Source organism: Enhydra lutris, unplaced genomic scaffold (assembly GCF_002288905.1).
Source record: "Enhydra lutris kenyoni isolate GAN:26980312 unplaced genomic scaffold, ASM228890v2 scaffoldscaffold23, whole genome shotgun sequence".
Lineage (NCBI taxonomy): Eukaryota > Metazoa > Chordata > Mammalia > Carnivora > Mustelidae > Enhydra > Enhydra lutris.
Window position 1 is genome coordinate 27,205,828 of NW_019154107.1, and position 18,653 is coordinate 27,224,480.

An 18,653-nucleotide genomic window follows, 5' to 3' on the forward strand; every position below is an offset into this window, starting at 1 on the left:
TTTATTTGATAAATGTGGCAAATATATAGGTTACATGTTACCGTGAGAAAAGGAATTTGGCCCTTTGAAAATAAATTTCACCTAAGTACTCATGTTAGTTTCCTTCCTCCTTGCACACAAATGCTTCAGGATCAACTGTCAAGACTGCTAAAGAAAGCATACATGCCCTAGGAGATGGCTGGATCTCAGATGACTTCTAAGATCCTATGACTGGTTTGAAAGGTAAATAAATGACTCTTTTGGAATGCTTGAGTAAAGTAAAATATATAAGCACCACCGCACTATTCTAAAGCTGGCCCCTTAGAACCTTAATTTTACTTACAAAGACTTACTCAGGTATAAAATAAACTATTAGCCCTCTGTTAATAGAAATTACTTAGAAATTAAAAGTAATACAAAAAAGATGGCCAAATATTCTTTTACTGTTATACTGGAACGTTGACTAACAGGTCCACCCAAGGATTATTTAGTTCTCTGGGGGAATTGCACCATTGGGAGGAATGTTAACTTAAAGATTTTTGTCAGGTAGAGATGTAAAAATTCTGTTTGGTAGAAGAAATAATCCCAGAAAGTACAGATTAACTGTCCTATAGGACAGTAACTACTTTTCTATCCACTTTAGATATCTTATTGTAGCATTTTTAATTTTAGTACCGATGCATACCAAATCTCTCCAATATTCTTTGAATCAGCCTGGTTCCCTCACTAATAAAGTAGTCTTTGACATGTGTTCACTCTGTATTTGTATGAGTCATGTTTTTAATTTTGAAAATTATGTTTTTGATACCAGAAATATCCTACAGCATTGCCTGTGGATCATGCCCTATCCTGTACAAAGTCCCTGAAATCCACTACTGATTGCTAGTTTTAATGCTATACCAGCACCCTGAAATATGTTTGTGATCATGCTGGTACCATACAGGAAAAACACTGGATACCTCAGCAGAATGCTGCAGAAAGACTTTCTGGAACTGCTCTCACAAAATGAGAAACTGATGTTCCTTCCTATCATGTTATTTTTCTATTTATAAGCCAAGAGGATGACATTAAGAACCTCTGTTTTAGGAGATCCAGAGCAAACAGACTCACACTGGGCCCTTCTTTCCTGTCAAACACTATTCCTTATAATCCACTTTTGCTAGTAATGGCCATAAAATAACTATATTGGAGCAATAAAAATTGATAAACTAACAGCTGCCTCAAAAATCTAATAGCTTTGGCAAAATATATTGCTGCTCATTGTGATAGAGCCTCCTTTTCCCTAACAGGTTTTATTTTAACACTTTCCTTTTCACACTACTGAACAGCATAATCAAATCAACAATTCAGGAAATGCCCAGTGTGTTCCAGGCACTAGGCACTTCTCAGCCCTGACCACCCTCACCCGCCGTCTGCCTCAGGCAGGCTCCACTGGTACTCAGTGTCAGTCATTGATTTGCAGTTGTCTAGGATGATAATGGAGAACAGAGTGAGCCCAAATGGAGGGTTGCAGTCTGTCCTGTCAGTACCCACAGAATCAAACAAAAGGGTGCGTCTTTTTCACATTAATAAAAGCTTAGTTATCTACAAGACCACTGAGTATTAAATACATACAAATTTGAAACAGCCTATGAAACAGGAAGGGCAGATTAAAACTTGGTTCACTAACAACTGGTATTTATAAATATTCTGAATCAGCTTGATGACTTTATTGAAAGAGGCATAAAACAAATATCTTGCAATAAAAACTCAGATTCAGAAATAATCAAGATGTGGTGCCCATTCATACAGAGACCAAAGTGCCAACTTCCCATGCAGTATAAGGAACCCTCTGCAGAGAAATTCTGAACCAAAATTCTAAAACACTGGGGAGGAGGGGGTGGAATGGGTTAAGGATATGGGACATAAGTAGGGGGAAAATTTTCAACCCATTAAAAAATGGTGATTATTAAAACAAAGTTCTTTAATATTTCACCATAAAGTGTTTTTGAAAAAGTAATCAGTTGGGCCCACTTCTGCCCTAGAATGTAGAGAGCTGAAGGAGCATTGCTCCCACCCTTAAAGTTGTAAAATGCCTGACTGACTTCAGATTCATGACTTTTATTGAACCCATCAGAAAGAAGTAGTTTGCTTAAGTATTTTTTGAGAGTATTTTTTGAGAGGAGTCTTTGTTCAAAATTGGGTCATTTTTAATTTTGGTAGTTTGTTTTCTTGCTGTTGAGGCTTTTTTTTAAATTAAGTTTATTTATTTTTAAGTAATCTCTACCACCCGACATGGGCCTTGAACTTACAACCCTGAGATCAAGAGTCACACTCTCTACCAACTGAGCCAGCCAGGCCCCGTATGTATTTATTTTAAGTAATCTCTTCAGCCTGCATGAGCCTTGGACTCCCCACCTGGAGATTGAGTCACATGCTCCTCTTACTGAGCCAACCAGGCACCCCTCTTACTGTTAAATTTTGAGAGGCTTTTTTTTTTTAATATTCTGGATAAAAATTCCTGTTGGTTACATAATTTATCAACAAATATTTTCTCTTAATCTGTGGATTCACTTTTCATATTCTTAAGGATTTTTTTTTATTTATTTGACAGATCACAAGTAGGCAGAGAGGCAGGCAGAGAGAGACAGGAGGAGGAGGCAGGCTCCCTGCTGAGCAGAGAGCCCGATGCGGGACTCGATCCCAGGACCCTGAGATCATGGCCTGAGCCGAAGGCAGAGGCTTTAACCACTGAGCCACCCAGGCACCCCTCACTTTTCATATTCTTAACAGTGTCCATCACCAAGCAAGATTTTAATTTTTATGAAGTCTGATTTATCATTTTTTTAAATGACTCATTAACTCTAGGTCATAAAGATTTTCTCCTGTGTTTTCTTCTAAAACTTCTAAAGTTATATGTTTTACATTTAGGTTTATGCCCATTTCCAGTTAATCTTTGTATATGATGTAAAGTTTAGGTAAAGGTCTGGTTTTTACATGTGGATATCTTATTGTTAGAGAACCATTTGTCCAAAAGACTCTCCTTCTTCCTTTAGATTGTTTTTGTACTTTTGTCAAACATCAGTTGGCTATATTTAAGTGGGTTGCTGTCTGAGCTGTTATTCCATTGATCAGTTTTTATCCCTCCACCAATACCACTATCTTGATTACTGTAGCTTTACTGTAAGCCTTAAAATCAGTGTGGTTTCTGTAACTATTCTTTGTGAAATTTGTTTTAGCTATTCTGAATCTTTTGCTGTTCTTTATAAATTTTAGAATCAATTTGTCTATATTTACAAAAAGCTGCTAGGATTGTTACTGGAATTAGATTAAAGCCAATGATGAATCTGATGAATGTGGATAATTGACATCTTTAATACGCTGAACATTCCACGACATGAATATAGTATATTTTATCATTTATTTAGACTTTCTTTTTTTCTTCTGTCAGTGTTTTGTAGTTTTCAGCATATAGATCCTGTCCATGTTTTGTTAGATTTATACCTAAATATTTTATTTGGAGCTATTGTAAATAACATATTTTTTAAATAATAGTTATCTTTTTTTAAGATTTTATTTATTTATTTGACAGAGAGAGAGAGACAGTGAGAGAGGGAACACAGGCAGAGGATGTGGGAGAGGGAGAATCAGGATTCATGCTGAGCAAGGAGCCCAATGCAGGGCTTGATCCCAGGACCCTGGGATCATGACCTGAACCAAAGGCAGTCACTTAACAACTGAACCACCCAGATAAAAATAATCATTTTCTAATTGTTTATTGCCACCACATAGAAATATGATTTATTTTTGTATTGACCTTATATCCTGCTCCCTTGTTAAGCTAACTGGTTGTTATAGGACTTTAAGAAATTAGATTCCTTGATATATTCTAAGCAAACAGTCATGTTTAGGGGTAGGGATAGTGCCATTGATTTATTTTTTTAAGATTTTATGTATTTATTTATTTGACAGAGAGTGAGCAAGAGAACATAAGCAAGAGGAGTGGCAGAGGGAGAGAGAGAAGCAGGCTCCCCGCTGAGCAGGGAGGCTGATGCAGGTCACTATCCCAGGACCCTGGAATCATGGCCTTAGCCGAAGGCAGACGCTTAACCAAATGAGCCACTCAACTGCCCTGCCATTTTTTTTAAGGTTTTATTTTTTTTTTTAAAGATTTTATTTATTTATTTGACAGAGATCACAAGTAGACAGAGAGGCAGGCAGAGAGAGAGAGAGAGGGAAGCAGGCTCCCTGCTGAGCAGAGAGCCCGATGCGGGACTCGATCCCAGGACCCTGAGATCATGACCTGAGCCGAAGGCAGCGGCCCAACCCACTGAGCCACCCAGGCGCCCCTTAAGGTTTTATTTTTAATAATCTCTACACCCAAAGTGGGGCTCGACTTACAACGCCCCACTTGATCTTGATCCCAAGATCAAGAGTCACATGCTCTACTCAGTGAACCGGCCAGATGCTCCTGTATGCCATTTATTTATCTGCTTGTCCATCTGTCCATCTAGCCATGCATCCACCCATCCCTTACTGCACAGACCAGGACATCCAGTATGATGTTTAATAGGAGTTATGGGATAACACCGTGTGTCAACTATACTCAAAAAAATTTTTTAAAGAAGGAGTAGTGAAAAAGGACATCATTTTCCTGTTTCATCTTCAAGTCTTTTTTTAAAAAAATATTTATTTATTTGACAGAGAGCACAAGCAAGGGGAGCTGCAGGCAGAAGGAGAGGGGGAAGCAGGCTCCCCACTAAGCAGGGACCCCCATTCAAGGCTCCATCCCAAGACCCTGGGATCATGACCTGAGCTGAAGGCAGACACTCAACCAACTGAGCCACCCACGTGCCCCCATCTTCAAGTCTTTCATCTTGAAGTTCATTTATCTGGTTGAAGAAGTTCCCCTATATTCCTAGTTTGCTGAGAGTTTCTATCATGAGTGCATGATGAATTTTAGACTTAATATGGTTGATTACATTGCTTGGTTTTTGGACATTGAACCTGCCTTGCATTCCTGGAGTAAACCCCACTTGTTTGTAGTGTTTTATATATTGCTATTAGATTTGCTAATATTTTGTTGGAGGTGTTTAGTTCTATTTTCATGAGGGGTATTGGTCTAGAGTTTACTGCATTTGTCTGGATTTGGTATCAGGGCTTAATAAAATGAGTTGGGAAGGATTGCCTCCTCTCCTGTTTCCTGGAAGAGATCTTGCAGAATTGGTGTTGTTTTTTCTTTAAATGTATTTTGAAATTTGCCAGTGAAATTATCTGGGCCTGAGTATTTTTTTTTTTTTTTAGAGATTTTTAGCTATGAATTTAAAAAAATATTACCCGATGCTTTTATTTTTTATTATTATTTTTTTTAAGATTTTTGTTTATTTGAGAGAGACAGAGCATGACCGGGGGGAGGGAGAGAAGCAAAGGGAAAAGCAGACTCCCTGCTGAGCAGGGAGCCCAACATGGGGCTCAGTCTTAGGACCCTGAGATCATGACCTGAGCTGTAGGCAGATGCTTAACTGACTGAGCCACCCAGGCACCCCTTAGCTGTGAATTTAATTTCCCTAACAGATATGGCATTATTTGGGTTGTCTATTTCATCTTCAGTGAATTTGGGGAGTTTGTGGTTTTTGAGCAGTCTGTCCCATTTTTGTTCTCTAATTTATGTGCATAGAGTTATTCATCATATCCCCTTATTATCCTTTCAGTGTTTGCAGGGTTTATAGTGATAATCCCCTCTTTCATTCTTGATATGACTATTTTGAGTGTTTTCTTTTCTCTGTCAGTCTTGCTAGAGGTTTATCAATTTTATTGATCTTTTCAAAGAACCATCTTTTGTTTTCATTGATTTTTGTCTGTTGTTTTTCTGTTTCTCTGTTGTTTTCAGGTTCATGGATTTCTGCTTTATCTAGATTATTTCCTTGTTCAGCTTACTCTGGATTTATTTTACTCTTCTTTTTCTAGTTCCCTAAGGTAGAAGTGTAGATTGTTTATTTGAGACCTTTTTTTTCCCTAAAAGAGAATTTAATGCTATTAGTTTCCCTATAAACACTGCTTCAGCTGTAACCCACAAATTGGGTTATGTTGTATTTTCATTTTTTTAAAATTCAGAATATTTTTCTAATTTCTCTTGAAAGTTTCTCTTTGATTCATGGATTATTTAGATGTATGCTATCTAATATCTAAGTGTTTGGAACTTTTCCTCCTATCTCTGTGTTGTTGATTTCTATTTTAATTTCCTTATGGTCATGGAGCAGCATATTCTTTATCATTTCAATTCTTTTATATGTGAGGTTTGTATTATGACCTCGGATATGGTCTGTGTTGTTGAAATAATATATATTCTGCTATTGTCAGGTAGAGTGTTCTTTATTATGTCAACTAATGCCACTTGGTTGATAATGATTTTCAGTTCTTATAAATTCTTGCTAATTTTCTGTCTACTTGTTCTATGTTTTAGAGAGGAGTATTGAAGCCTCCAACTATAACTGTGGATTTTTCTACTTCTAATTTTAGGTCTGATGGTTTTTGCTTCACATATTTTGAAGCACTGTTGTTAGGTGTGTACACATTTAGGATTGTTAAGTCTTTTGAGTGAGTTAATAACCTTTTAGCATTATGTCATAGCTCTCTATATCCCACTTTATCCTTGTTGTTTTCTTTGCTCTGAATTCTTTCTTTTGATCATTGTTTGCATTATGTATCTTTTTTCATCCTTTCCCTTTTCACCTACCTGTATCATTATATTTGAAGTTATTTTCTTACAGACAATGTATAGTTCAGTCATATTTTAAAAATCTATTCTGACGTTCTTTATCTTTTAATTGTACGTTTAGGCCATTACACTTAATGTAACTATTGATGTGCTTGGTTTAGGCCTACCATTTAATTACTTCTTTGTGTTAACCTCTTTATATTTCCCTTTTTTCCACTTCCCTGCCTTCTTTTGGGTTATTTCAGCATTTTTAGTGCTCCATTTTAACTTATCTACTCTGATATTTGAGTTTATCTCTGCATATTTTTGTGGTTACACTAGGAATTATAATATACATATTTAACTTTGTACAGTCTGCTTAGTACAAATACTTTATCACTTCAAGAGGAATGCAGAAACCTTACCCTTTACCTCCCACCCTTTATGTTAGAATGTTATGTTACATCTATACCTATTGAAAATCCCTTCACACATTATCATTTTTGCTGTCAGTTGTCAAACGTATTTTAAAGAACTGAAGAGAAAAATAGTTTCTTATATTTACCCAAATATTTTCCATTTATGTTGCTGTTCATTTGTCCCTAATGTTCTAAATTTCTGTCTGCTCTAATTTTCCAACTGTCTGAAGAACTTCCTATAGCAATTCTTTTAGAGCAGTTTGCTGGCTATAAATTCTCATTTCTGGAGGATATTTTTGCTGGATATAGAATTATGTGTTGACAGTTCTTTTTTCCCCCACACTTCAAACATGTTGTGCCATTTTCTCCTGACCTTCATGGTTTCTGATTTTTAAAAATCCACTGTATTGTCAAATAATGTACCCCTATAAAAGGTAATAGATACTCCTATAATGTAAAGTTTTTATCTGGCTGCTTCCAAGATTTTTTCTTTGTATTTTTGTTTAGCAGTTTGATTTGGATATGTCTGGACATGGATTTTTTCAGGTTTATCCTGTTTGGGTTTTTTCATGGCTCAGACTATTCAGGATATCATAAGTAGGCTCTAGATTCCAGAATAGACTAGAATAATTATGATGAAAGACTTGTTTTGAAAGTGTCTTTGCTTCATAGGGATGTGCACACAATAGAAATAGAAATATTTGCTATATATCCCAGACAGAAATTAACGTGAGTTTAGTAAATTATAGTTGTAACTATGCAATGTGGAAGATTGTTGCAAATGGATTAGGTTTGGGGGGAATTGAACTCCTGAAAGAATGAGTACATTTTGGGGGCACCTGGGTGGCTCAGTGGATTAAGCCTCTGCCTTTGGCTCGGGTCATGATCTCAGGGTCCTGGGATCGAGCCCCGCATCGGGCTTTCTGCTCAGCAGTGAGCCTGCTTCCTCCTCTCTCTGCCTGCCTCTCTGCCTACTTGTGATCTCTCTCTCTCTCTCTGTCAAATAAATAAATAAAATCTTAAAAAAAAAGAATGAGTACATTTTGTAGCTTTACATACCTAGTAAATTGCAGGTCTGTAAGTTAGTTTTCTAGTTCTTTTTCCACTATAATATGTTGCTATACACTTAAAGAGTTTGCCCCTACTGCTTAAGCTGAAACTTTAACAACAAAATTTATAGTGAAATGCTGGTTTGAAATGTCTACTTTTTACATTTATTTTTATTTATTTGGTTTTTAAAGATTTTATTTATTAGGGAGAGATCGTGAGAGAGCATGAGCAGCAGGGAGAGGGAGAAGCTGGGTCCCCAGTGAGTAGGGAGCCCAACATGGGGGTCGATCCCAGGACCCTGGGATCATGACCCAAGCTGAAGGCAGACACTTAACTGACTGAGCCACCCAGGCACCCCATTTCTTTCTTTCTTTCTTTCTTTCTTCCTTTCTTTCTTTCTTTTTAATCAGGTGAAGTCTGAAATTTTAAATCCCTTCTGAGAGGCATCAAGTCTTGGTTTGAGTAGGGATTGGTACACTATAGCCTGCCAGCCAGATCTGGCCTGCTACCTATCTTCATACAGCCCACAAGCTAAAAATGGATTTTTCTGTTTTTAAATGGTTGGAAAAAATTGAAAGAAGAGTATTTCATGATATGTGAAATTATATGAAGTTCAAATTTCAGTATCCATAAGTGAAGTTTAATCAGAACACAGCCTGTCCATTTTTAACATATTGTTTATGGTTTCTTTCATGCTTCAGTGACAGGGTTGAATAGTTAAGACAGAGACCAAATGGCCTGCAAAGCAAAAACATGTTTACTCTCTGGCACTTTACAGAAAAAGTTTTGTTAATTCCTGGTTTAGGATAATGTTTAGTGAGTTGAGTTGGAGTGTTCCGTGATCTGAGTTATGTGAAAAGGTTAGCTAGAAATCAAACTTTGCTCTATGCTAATAGACTTCTACAGTAGAAGTCTATTAGCATATATTAAATATTTTCAGTTCTAGAACAATATTTCACATTGTTATTGTACTTTTAAAGTTAGCTCTTCAGGAAATGCTGCCATTTGCGACAACATAGATGAACCTGGAGGGTATTATGCTAACTGAAATAAACCAGACAGAAAAAGACAAATACTGCATGGTATATCACTTATAATATATGTGATTTTTTTTTAAAGTTGAACTTATAGAAACAGAGTAGAATAGTGGTTGCCAGGGACTGAGGAGTAGGGGAAATGGGCAGAAGTGGTAAAAAGGTATAAACTTTTAGTTTTAAGATGAAGAAGCTCTGAGGCTCTAATATACAGTATGATGATTATAACTAACAATACTGCATTACAGGGGCTCCTGAGTGGCTCAGTGGTTAAGCGTCTGCCTTCATCTCCGGTTGTGATCCCCGGGGGTCCTGGGATCGAGCCCCACATCAGGCTCCCTGCTCAGTGGGAAGCCTGCTTCTCCCTCTCCCACTCCCTCTGCTTGTGTTCCCTCTCTTGGTGTCTCTCTCTCCATCAAATAAATAAATAAAATCATAAAAAACAAAACAAAACAATACTGCATTACATACTTAAAGCTGCTAAGAGAGTAGAACTTAAGTGTTTTTACCACAAAAAAAGAAAAAAAAAATCTGTGTGAGATAATTGATGTGTTAATTTGGTGGGAATCTTTTCACAATGTATATGTATCTAAAATCATCACATTGTATAGTTTATAGTACAGTGTTATTTGTCAATTGTACCTCAGCAAAGCTGAGGGAAAAAACAAAGGACAATCAATCAATCAATCAAATTAGCCCTTTAAATCAGGAGAAATTGATTGGAAGAAATGCCAGAACTATTTCTATCTAGTCATTTGAAGAAGATTTTTATTTGGAGTCACTTGACAGGCAATTGTGGGGGGTGGGGGGCGCTTAGGGAGGTTTTCTTGGCTAGAAGAAATAAAGGCCGCTATTTAAATTCTGTTTTCCTGCTTCTGAGTTGGGCTTTTTACAAGTCTAATTACCTAGTTGACTTTCTGCAGACTTCTTTTGTAAGGCTGTTTCTCTGAGACTAGTGAGAGGAAATGGCTGGGGAAATGGCTGGTCACTTTTAAATGAAGAGAAAATCCCAACTCTAACCAGGAATCCTGACATTGTCCCTCACCCCTGCCCCTATAGTTGCCTTTCCTCCTGCCTCCAGACCTGCCTTGCCAGCTGGCATCAGAAATCTACTGAGATGTCCATAGGCTGTTTCTCCCAACTGCTTCCCTCCATCTCAAGGACCAAATGAACCACATCTGTACTATGTATATACTTAAGGATATTTTTAGGCCCAAGTTAATTTCTGTTACCCATTGAAATATAAGCTTCTCAAGTGAGTCGCCTATCATAAAGTTCCTAGAAACAGCCAATTTTAAATGTATATTACACATTATTTTTTTTAAAAGATTTTATTTATTTGACAGAGAGAGATCACAAGTAGACAGAGAGGCAGGCAGAGAGAGAGGGAAGCAGGCTCCCTGCTGAGCAGAGAGCCCGATGCGGGACTCGATCCCAGGACTCTGAGATCATGACCTGAGCCGAAGGCAGCGGCTTAACCCACTGCGCCACCCAGGCGCCCCTATTACACATTATTTTTAAAGATTTTATTTATTTGGCAGAGAACATGTGAGCATGCACATGCACGAGAGAGAAAGAGAAAGCACGAGCATGAATGCGTGCATGCAGAGATAATGGCAGAGGTAGAGGGAGAAGCAGACTCCCGCTGAACAGGGACGCTGATGAGGGGCTGGACCCTGATCATGACCTGAGCCGAAGGCAGATGCTTAACTGACTGAGCCACCCAGGTGCCCCTACACATTAATTTTTAGGGTAAAAATATTATTCTCTTGATTTGGAAAATTTATGTTTTAGGTGACAGGAAAATAGTTATCTTTTTACTATGTATTTTCCGTGTGTGTGTGTGTCTGTGTGTGTGTTCTATAACTGTATTCACGCTTGCATCTGTTACTACCATGAAATTCAGCTGTCCTAAGTACTGTGGGCTGTCATCCTGGAGGTGAAACTAGAGTCTGGATAACAGTCACTCCATAGACTTCTGCTAGCTCTGTTATGGTTTTTTAGCTTCTAGGGCACTCTTCAGATATAGCCGGTTTATCCTGGAGGTATCTGCTGTGTTTTCCTGACTAGGTATTCAAGAGCTCCAAACGTCATCTACCTCCTCTTCTCTTTCCTTCTAGCACTTTTGGTGGCCTCTCGGGCAGAATCCTTGCTAGGCTGCTAGTGCTTTCAGCCCATTGAGGCTGTTCTGTGTTTGCACAGCCCCCAGTGTTGCTAATACCACTGACATGCCCGACTCTACCCATATGGGTGACCCACTCACCCAGTACCCACTGGATGAGTCAAGGGCACTGATGTCTGTGCTGAGGCTCTTGATTCTTTCATCCTCCTGTTATAACTGGAGCTCCTGGGGCTGTAGGAACTGTATGTCAGCTTGTTAAGGTTTCTGTGGAAGGCCCCTCTCTGACTGGAATTCTGAATCAAGTCCTTAAAAGTTCAGCTTTTAGATAAACCTGAATAACGTGCTTCACACCCATTTTCTGAATCCTTATTCCCTCAGACCTCAGAGGACCACTAGATCGTGTTGGTGAGCTTTTGTCTTCTCTTAGCACCACCCTCTTTAACCAGAAGATGCCATGTTCCCTCAAGAACCTAGATTCATGGGGCACCTGGGTGGCTGAGTTGGTTAAGCCACTGCCTTCGGCTCTGGGTCCTGGAGTCCCAGGATCGAGTCCTGTTTTGGGCTCCCAGCTCCGCAGGGAGTTTGCTTCTCCCTCTGACCTTCACCCCTCTCATGTTCTCTCTTACTCAATCTCTCTCTCTCTCAAATAGATAAATAAAATCTTTAAAAAAAAAAAGGAACCTAGATTCCTGGTAAGATAGGCTGCTCCTAGGCATACCCTGACAAGTAAGAATCCCACTGGTGTGTTAATCACCTGCTCAAACGGGGCCCTCTGTGGGATTATGTTTATGTGTTGATAATATGTGTCCTATGGTACGTACATTTTCTGTTCCTGTCTCATTGAGGTTTTTTAAGATGGTCAGCTGCTGTAGGGAGCCCAGAGCTTAATTTCTACCTTTACCTAAACTAAGCCATTAGTTTGGTTGTTTTCCTGCCCTGATACTCTGCCCATTTCGGACCTGAGTGGTTGACCTACCTACCCAATGTTACTACTTCATACAAGTTGATTTTCATTCTTCCCAAACTGTCATCTACTTTTATATCCTATACCAAGGATTGTTATCCTCCTTTTTCTAGTTTCTTGAGGTGGTACAAGCTTAGTTTATTGATTGATACTCTTCTAACATAAGTGTTTAGTGCTATAAATTTCCCTCTCAGCACTGCTTTAGCTCTGCCTCACAAATTTGGGTATGCCGTGATATCTTCATTTTCATTCAGATCGGTGTAGTTTAAAAATTTTCCCTGAGGTCTCCTCTTTGACCCATGGCTTATTCAGAAATACATAACTTAGTTTCCAAATGTGTGAAATTTTCCTATTATCTTCTATTGATTTCTGCTTTGATTCCATTGTGGTCAGAGGATGCACTCCGTACAATATCAGTCCTATTAAACTTAAGTTGGTTTTGTGGCCCAAGCTATAGTCTGTTTTTGTGTATTTTCTGTGGGTGCTGGAAAATAATGTAGTCTGCTGTTGGATGCGATGTTCTACAAGTGTGAATTAAATCCTGTTGGTTGATTGTATTTATTGAGTTCCTTATCCTTGCTGATTTTGTCTATTGGTTCTATCAATTGTTGAGAAAAGAACGTTGAAGTCCCCAACTACAACTGTGGATTTGTCTGTTTTTCCTTTCAGTTCAATCAGTTTTTGCTTCGCATCTTTTGCAGCTGATGTTTTGTTTTGCTTCTTTGTTTTTTGGTGCATACACATTTATGATTGCTATTTCTTGGTAGATTGGCCTGTCATTATTTAATGTTCTCCATCTGTGGAAATTTCCTTTTAATTGATACTAATATAACCACTCCTGCTTTCTTTTTCTTTTTTTTTAAGATTTTATTTTTATTTATTTGACAGACAGAGACCACAAGTAGGCAGAGAGGCAGGCAGAGAAAGAGAGGGGAAAGCAGGCTCACCGCTGAGCAGAGAGCCCGATGCGGGGCTCGATCCCAGAACCCTGGGATCACGACCCGAGCTGAAGGCAGAGGCTTCAACCCACTGAGCCACCCAGGTGCCCCCCACTCCTGCTTTCTTTTGAGTACTGTTTGCATCTTATTTTTTTCTCCATTTTTTTTTTACTTCCAAACTGCTAAATTCCCTATATTTGAAGTGAGTTATGGTAGATAGCTTATAAATGGATCATTTTCTTTCACCCACTCTGCCAATCTCTGCCCTTTGATTGGTTTATTTAAACCATTTACATTTGCTGGTCCTTCAGAGATCAATAAAATGTCTGTCTATAGAATGTATTTTCTGGAATTGTGTCTGCCTCATTCATGAGTGATTCTTCAAGTACATTATATAATGTAAAGCTTACTAGGTGAAGAATAAGATGACCTAAGGCCTAACCTTCCTTTGCTATATAGCAGTTCTGTGACTTTGGGCAAATGATACTACCCAGTTCCACTGGGCATCAAATACTGGGCTAGGTACTGGACATACAAAGAGAAGACCTGACACACTCCTTTCCTTCTGTGGGAGACATGTACAAATAATCAGGTAATTACAAGGGGTAAATATTATGGTAGAGTTTAGTAGGGGCATTTTAAACAGCTTGGGAGTAGGAGAGAATGGTAAGTAAGGCTTCTGATAAGTAAGAGGTGATGGGTATGCTGACTTTTAAGTGACCAGTAGAGATCAACCAGGTAAAAGGGAGCAGAGGAAGAAAATTTTGAACATTTCTGCATTTTGGTTTCCCTATGTTTAAGGGGAGATTGGCAGTCCAATCAAGACAAAAATCCAGCTGCCACTCCAGACACACTTATTTAATATTGTGTAATTTAGATGTCCTCAGGCCTTGGTATCCTATGGGCTTGTTGATATTGAAGTTGCATGGTTCTTGGTTTCACTGGCTCCTGCTTGACTTTTCAGCCTCCAGCAAATTGTTCATAGTTAAGTCTGTAAGTCATCATGGGGTATCTCACATGTCTTCCTAAGTCAGTATCAGTTATAGTCCCCTTTCTCCTGTGCAAATCATTTATATATCAGATGCTTAGGGTAGGCAGTAGTTAAGGGGGCAGAATCAGTCATAGGCTTCAAAAGACTATTACAGAGGGGCACCTGGGTTGCTAAGTGGGTTAAAGTCTCTGCCTTCAGCTCAGGTCATGATCCCAGGGTCCTGGAATGGAGCCCCTCATTGGGCTGTCTGCTTGGCTGTGAGCCTGCTTCCCCCCTCTCTCTCTGCCTACCTCTATTGCCTGCTTGTGATCTCTGTCTGTCAAATAAATAAATAAAATGTTTAAAAAAAAAGACTATTACGGGATGCCTGGGTGGCTCAATCGGTTAAGCATCTGCCTTTGGCTCAGGTTATGATCCCAGGGTCCTGGGATTGAGTCCTGCATCGGGCTCCCTCCTCAGTGGGGAGCCTGCTTCTCCCTCTGCCTGCTACTCCCCCTGCTTCTGTGTTCTCGCTCTCTCTCCCTCCATGACAAATAAAATCTTAAAAAAACAAACAAACAATGAAATTTACACTTGATTTCTGTTACATTTCTAGTTCCTGTATTCGCCTTAATGGTGTCTTTTACATGGCAGTAGGTTTTATATTTGTTTCTTTCTTCCTCAAACCATGTTTGTATTTATTAGTAAGGATTAAATAAATTTTTAAAAGTTTTTTAACCATCTTAATAATTCGTACTCTCTTTTTGAGAACTTTTTTTCCCCATTGTCTATAGTTCTTCTAATAATTGGATAGATACATGGATGTATGGAATACAAGAGCTACTGAGTAATCTCATGGTATTCACCAGTGGCCATGCCTTTTAGAAGAGTGCCTGGCTTGGGAAAACATGAAGAATAATAGAGTTGGAAAGCAAAGACTTTAGAATGGCAGGTAAAAGGTTATGACCTAACCCTGCAAAAGAGAAGATGAAGAGGGCGCCCCTTCAGTACTTAGGACATTTTAAACAAAATTTGGTGGTGGCAGTCATAATTATGAGTGGTAAAAATAATATAAGGACTATTTGTGTGATGGGTTTAGGAAAAGAAGGAAGTGTTTCTAGCAGTTGTTGAAATGGATCCCAAAGGAATATAGTAGAATTTTCTAGCTGGGCCTGAAAGAAAAATTCCATAGTCTCCCTTTTGGGGGTTCAGGTAAATGGAGAGGACTCAAGGGGTAGTGGATAGGATTGGGGAGGGGTTGTTCTTACATCATTACCCAGCCCTCCCATAGAAGTAGCATGATGTAGTGGGGCAATATGCTATGGGAATCAGTCCATGGGTTCAAGTATCAACTCCCCGATCTCTCACTGAGGCTTTTTTTGTATAAATGGATAATATGTGAATAGGTATGACTAAATGAATTAAAGTATGTGAAGCACCTACCACAGCAAATGGTGCACCCATGAGTATAGTTCCCCATGCTTCTCTTTTTAGTCTTTTCCTAGCTTGGCTCCCCAAACTCACTGCTCACCAGTCTTTCATACCACTCTGTAATCTAATAAACAGAATTGCTCACAGGGATTTCTGTCTGTTGGTTCGTTCTGTTTTGTTTTAGGTATGTTGTGCTTTTCCATGCCATCTGTGTGTTGCGCCTTTCATCTTGAAGAATTTACCTTAGGCCAGGATTGACCTTCCACTTGGTGTACTCCAAAACCCAATCTTGTTTATACTGAGGTTGGACCTGTCCTTAAGGAGGGACTTGATCACCTAGCTCTTGAGATCTGATCTATATAGGCCAAGATAGCAACTTATTGGTATATAGTGAAAATTCAACTGATTGCATTTTCGGGTGATGTAGCCGCCTCACACCAGATTGCAAGAGCTGGTTGTATATATCACTCTTAAACTCAGTGGTGAGTGGTATCACCTTAAAAGCTCAAAGTTGACTATGGTGGGAATATCTACATCACTGAAATCAGTAAACTACAAATCACAGCACCTACCCCTCAGCCTGACATTAAACATTTATTACTACACCACTGATGCTGTCTTTGTCTCTTTGAATGAGTTGTGTGGGAGGCCAAGTCATCTTCTCAAGTGTGGACTTGGACCAGGGACTTTAGTGATGTGATTCTCATATTTGATGTCATCAGCATGAGAGCCCCTTTTGGCCCTTTTCTGAAAACTCCTCCCCTCAGCCAGGAGAGGTGAGTACTTGGACATGAGCTCCATCTCCCTCTGGGCCATGCTTGGATAGGAACTTCTGATTGTGGGACTCCCCTTTTTTCCATCCTTCAGACTGATCCACCTTTTATTCTCACAGTCCATCCTAAGTAGAATATCAAATAAAATTGTTTTTACTCAATTATAATCAAATTCCAGCCCTGGTTCCCCAAAATAAAGTCAAAGCCACTTCTTTGCATGCATGCAACTCCCAGATTAGAGTGTTTGGAGTTTTGGGTGTTGATGAGCTTTTTTGGTCTTCTGTACAGGCAGTATCAGAGTTTGTGCCTGTGGGTGTCCAGTCACTTCCAAATGTGGGTTTTAGCTACTTGTTTTTTTTTTCTCAGAGCAAACACATACATTTGCCCATCTCTAAGATTTCAGGAAGTACCATGCTGTTTGATTGGTACACATCCTGACAATGTATCGCTTGTGACATGAAGCCGCCATGCCCTCTCTGGACAGATTTAGTCACGATCCTTCCATGCCCTTAGGAAATGTGGAGCCTTCCCTTCTTCTCTTATAAAACTTGTCACCCTGGGTTGTGGTGATTTGTTTTCCTCTCCTCCTTCTCCATCCACCTGGGCCCCCAGATATCTCAGAATTACAGACCTTGCAGTTCCCTGTCCCTGTATCTACAGTTCCCGGTGTGTTATCAGCATGTAGTATCCTGTATATAAATTTTCAGTGCATAAAAATTAACTAGTAACATTCTGTGAGATTAATGGTAAAAGTTCAGTTAGCCTGTGGGAGTTTTTAAGATTAACATCCTGAAGTCCACGTTTTACACTGTGAGTTAAGAATCAATTCCTAGACAGCTTTTTTGCCCCCCTCTGTAATATTTTGCTGCTCTGATAATTGCTAAAGTATCTCAAAATGCCTTTGGAAAGATTTCCTATATAGGAAGGAGCACATAAAGGAATGTCACTCTGGGTCTGTAGCTTTGTCCTGGAATTATGTGGGCAAATGAACTAATCCTTCTATTTAAAGGATGGTTTCCCCTCTGTGGATAGACAAGGTCCAGCTTCTTTGATGCTGACTCATAAAGTCCTGCCTGTGTAAAGAAAGGATGCCTGTGTTCTCCCTGTAGCTATTTTGTGGGCTCCCTTTTTCCATTGCACTTTTGACTTTACGTGATTCCATCACTGGCACTGAAGATTTGGGTTAAGTACCAAGTATTATTGATAGTTCAGCAGACAGGAACACAGAGAGTAAGGGAAGTGCACATGCTAAGGAAGGATAAAGGGGGTAGTGGAGGTGGTAGTGAACAGAGAGAGGAAAACTTAAGTATGCATGCATATAGCATAAGGGACAGAATCTAAAATATATGTGGAAGTATAATGTACCTGAAGAAAAAGTGAACAAGTCAGGAGTGTACAACTCTATTGATAATTTCAAAGGGAACCATACCCATTTAACCAGTGCCCAGGTCAAGCAAAAGAACATACCCACACCACAGAGGTCCATTTCCTGCTTCCTGGCAATGACTACCCCTTCCTTATACCCTAGAGGTTACCAATTTACCATTATCCTTAATTCCATCTCTATAGATTAATCTATTTTGATACTTTGCATAGATGAAGAATATATATGTGTGTATATATACATTTATACACACACACACACACACACACACACATATATCTCACAGTTTAAAAAATTCTATTATACTGTGATGAACATATCACGGTTGTTTCCAGTTTGGGGCTACTATGTATAGTACTCATCTGAATGTTCTTGCACATCTTTTGAGGAACGAATGTTTACATTTCTGTTATATATATAACTAAGAACTGAGTCATAAAGTATGCATATGTTGAGCCTCAGTAGATGTTGTCAAACAGTTTTCCAAAGCATTTAAACTAATTTACAGTCTCCCAGCAGTATACAGGAGGTGCTATTTGGCCATGTCTTTGTCAACACTTGCATTGTTGAGGTTTTGAATTTTAGCCATTCTAATGGATACTAGTAATATTTTATTGTGATACCTTATTGTGACTTTCTTATTTCTTGTTTATTGAAGTATAATTTACATATAGTAAAATGAAAAGATTTTAAGAGTACAGTTTGAGTTTTGACAAATGTATATACCCATGTAACCTACACCCCAGTGAAGATCTAGGATCTTGTGTCTGGATTGTTTTTGGCTATCTTTTGTTCAACATAATGTTTTTGAGATTCAGCCATGATGTCTTATCTATCAGCAGTCCATCCTGTTTTATTGCTGAGTATTTCATTATAAGAATTTATCTGTTCTGTTGATGGACATTTCAGGGTT

At 38.8% G+C, this 18,653-nt stretch overlaps 2 protein-coding genes across 4 annotated transcripts in view; one reads left to right on the top strand and one right to left on the bottom strand.

Annotated features, from left to right (window-relative positions):
* The window catches only part of LOC111150571 (zinc finger protein 674-like), an 886,492-nt gene that overhangs the window by 442,945 nt on the left and 424,894 nt on the right, over nt 1-18,653 (bottom strand). The gene's annotated exons all lie outside the window — the stretch shown is intronic.
* Nucleotides 1-18,653, top strand: part of LOC111150576 (jade family PHD finger 3) — a 131,839-nt gene that overhangs the window by 19,845 nt on the left and 93,341 nt on the right. Inside the window, exon 1 of one of the 3 annotated variants that reach the window (XM_022508072.1) lies at nt 187-222. The exons of the other annotated variants lie outside the window; for them this stretch is intronic. Within the exon in view, the coding sequence (XP_022363780.1) occupies nt 207-222 (16 nt within the window). The 5' untranslated portion in view covers nt 187-206. Of the gene's footprint in view, nt 1-186; nt 223-18,653 lie in introns of those variants that run through there. 3 annotated transcript variants of the gene reach the window in all.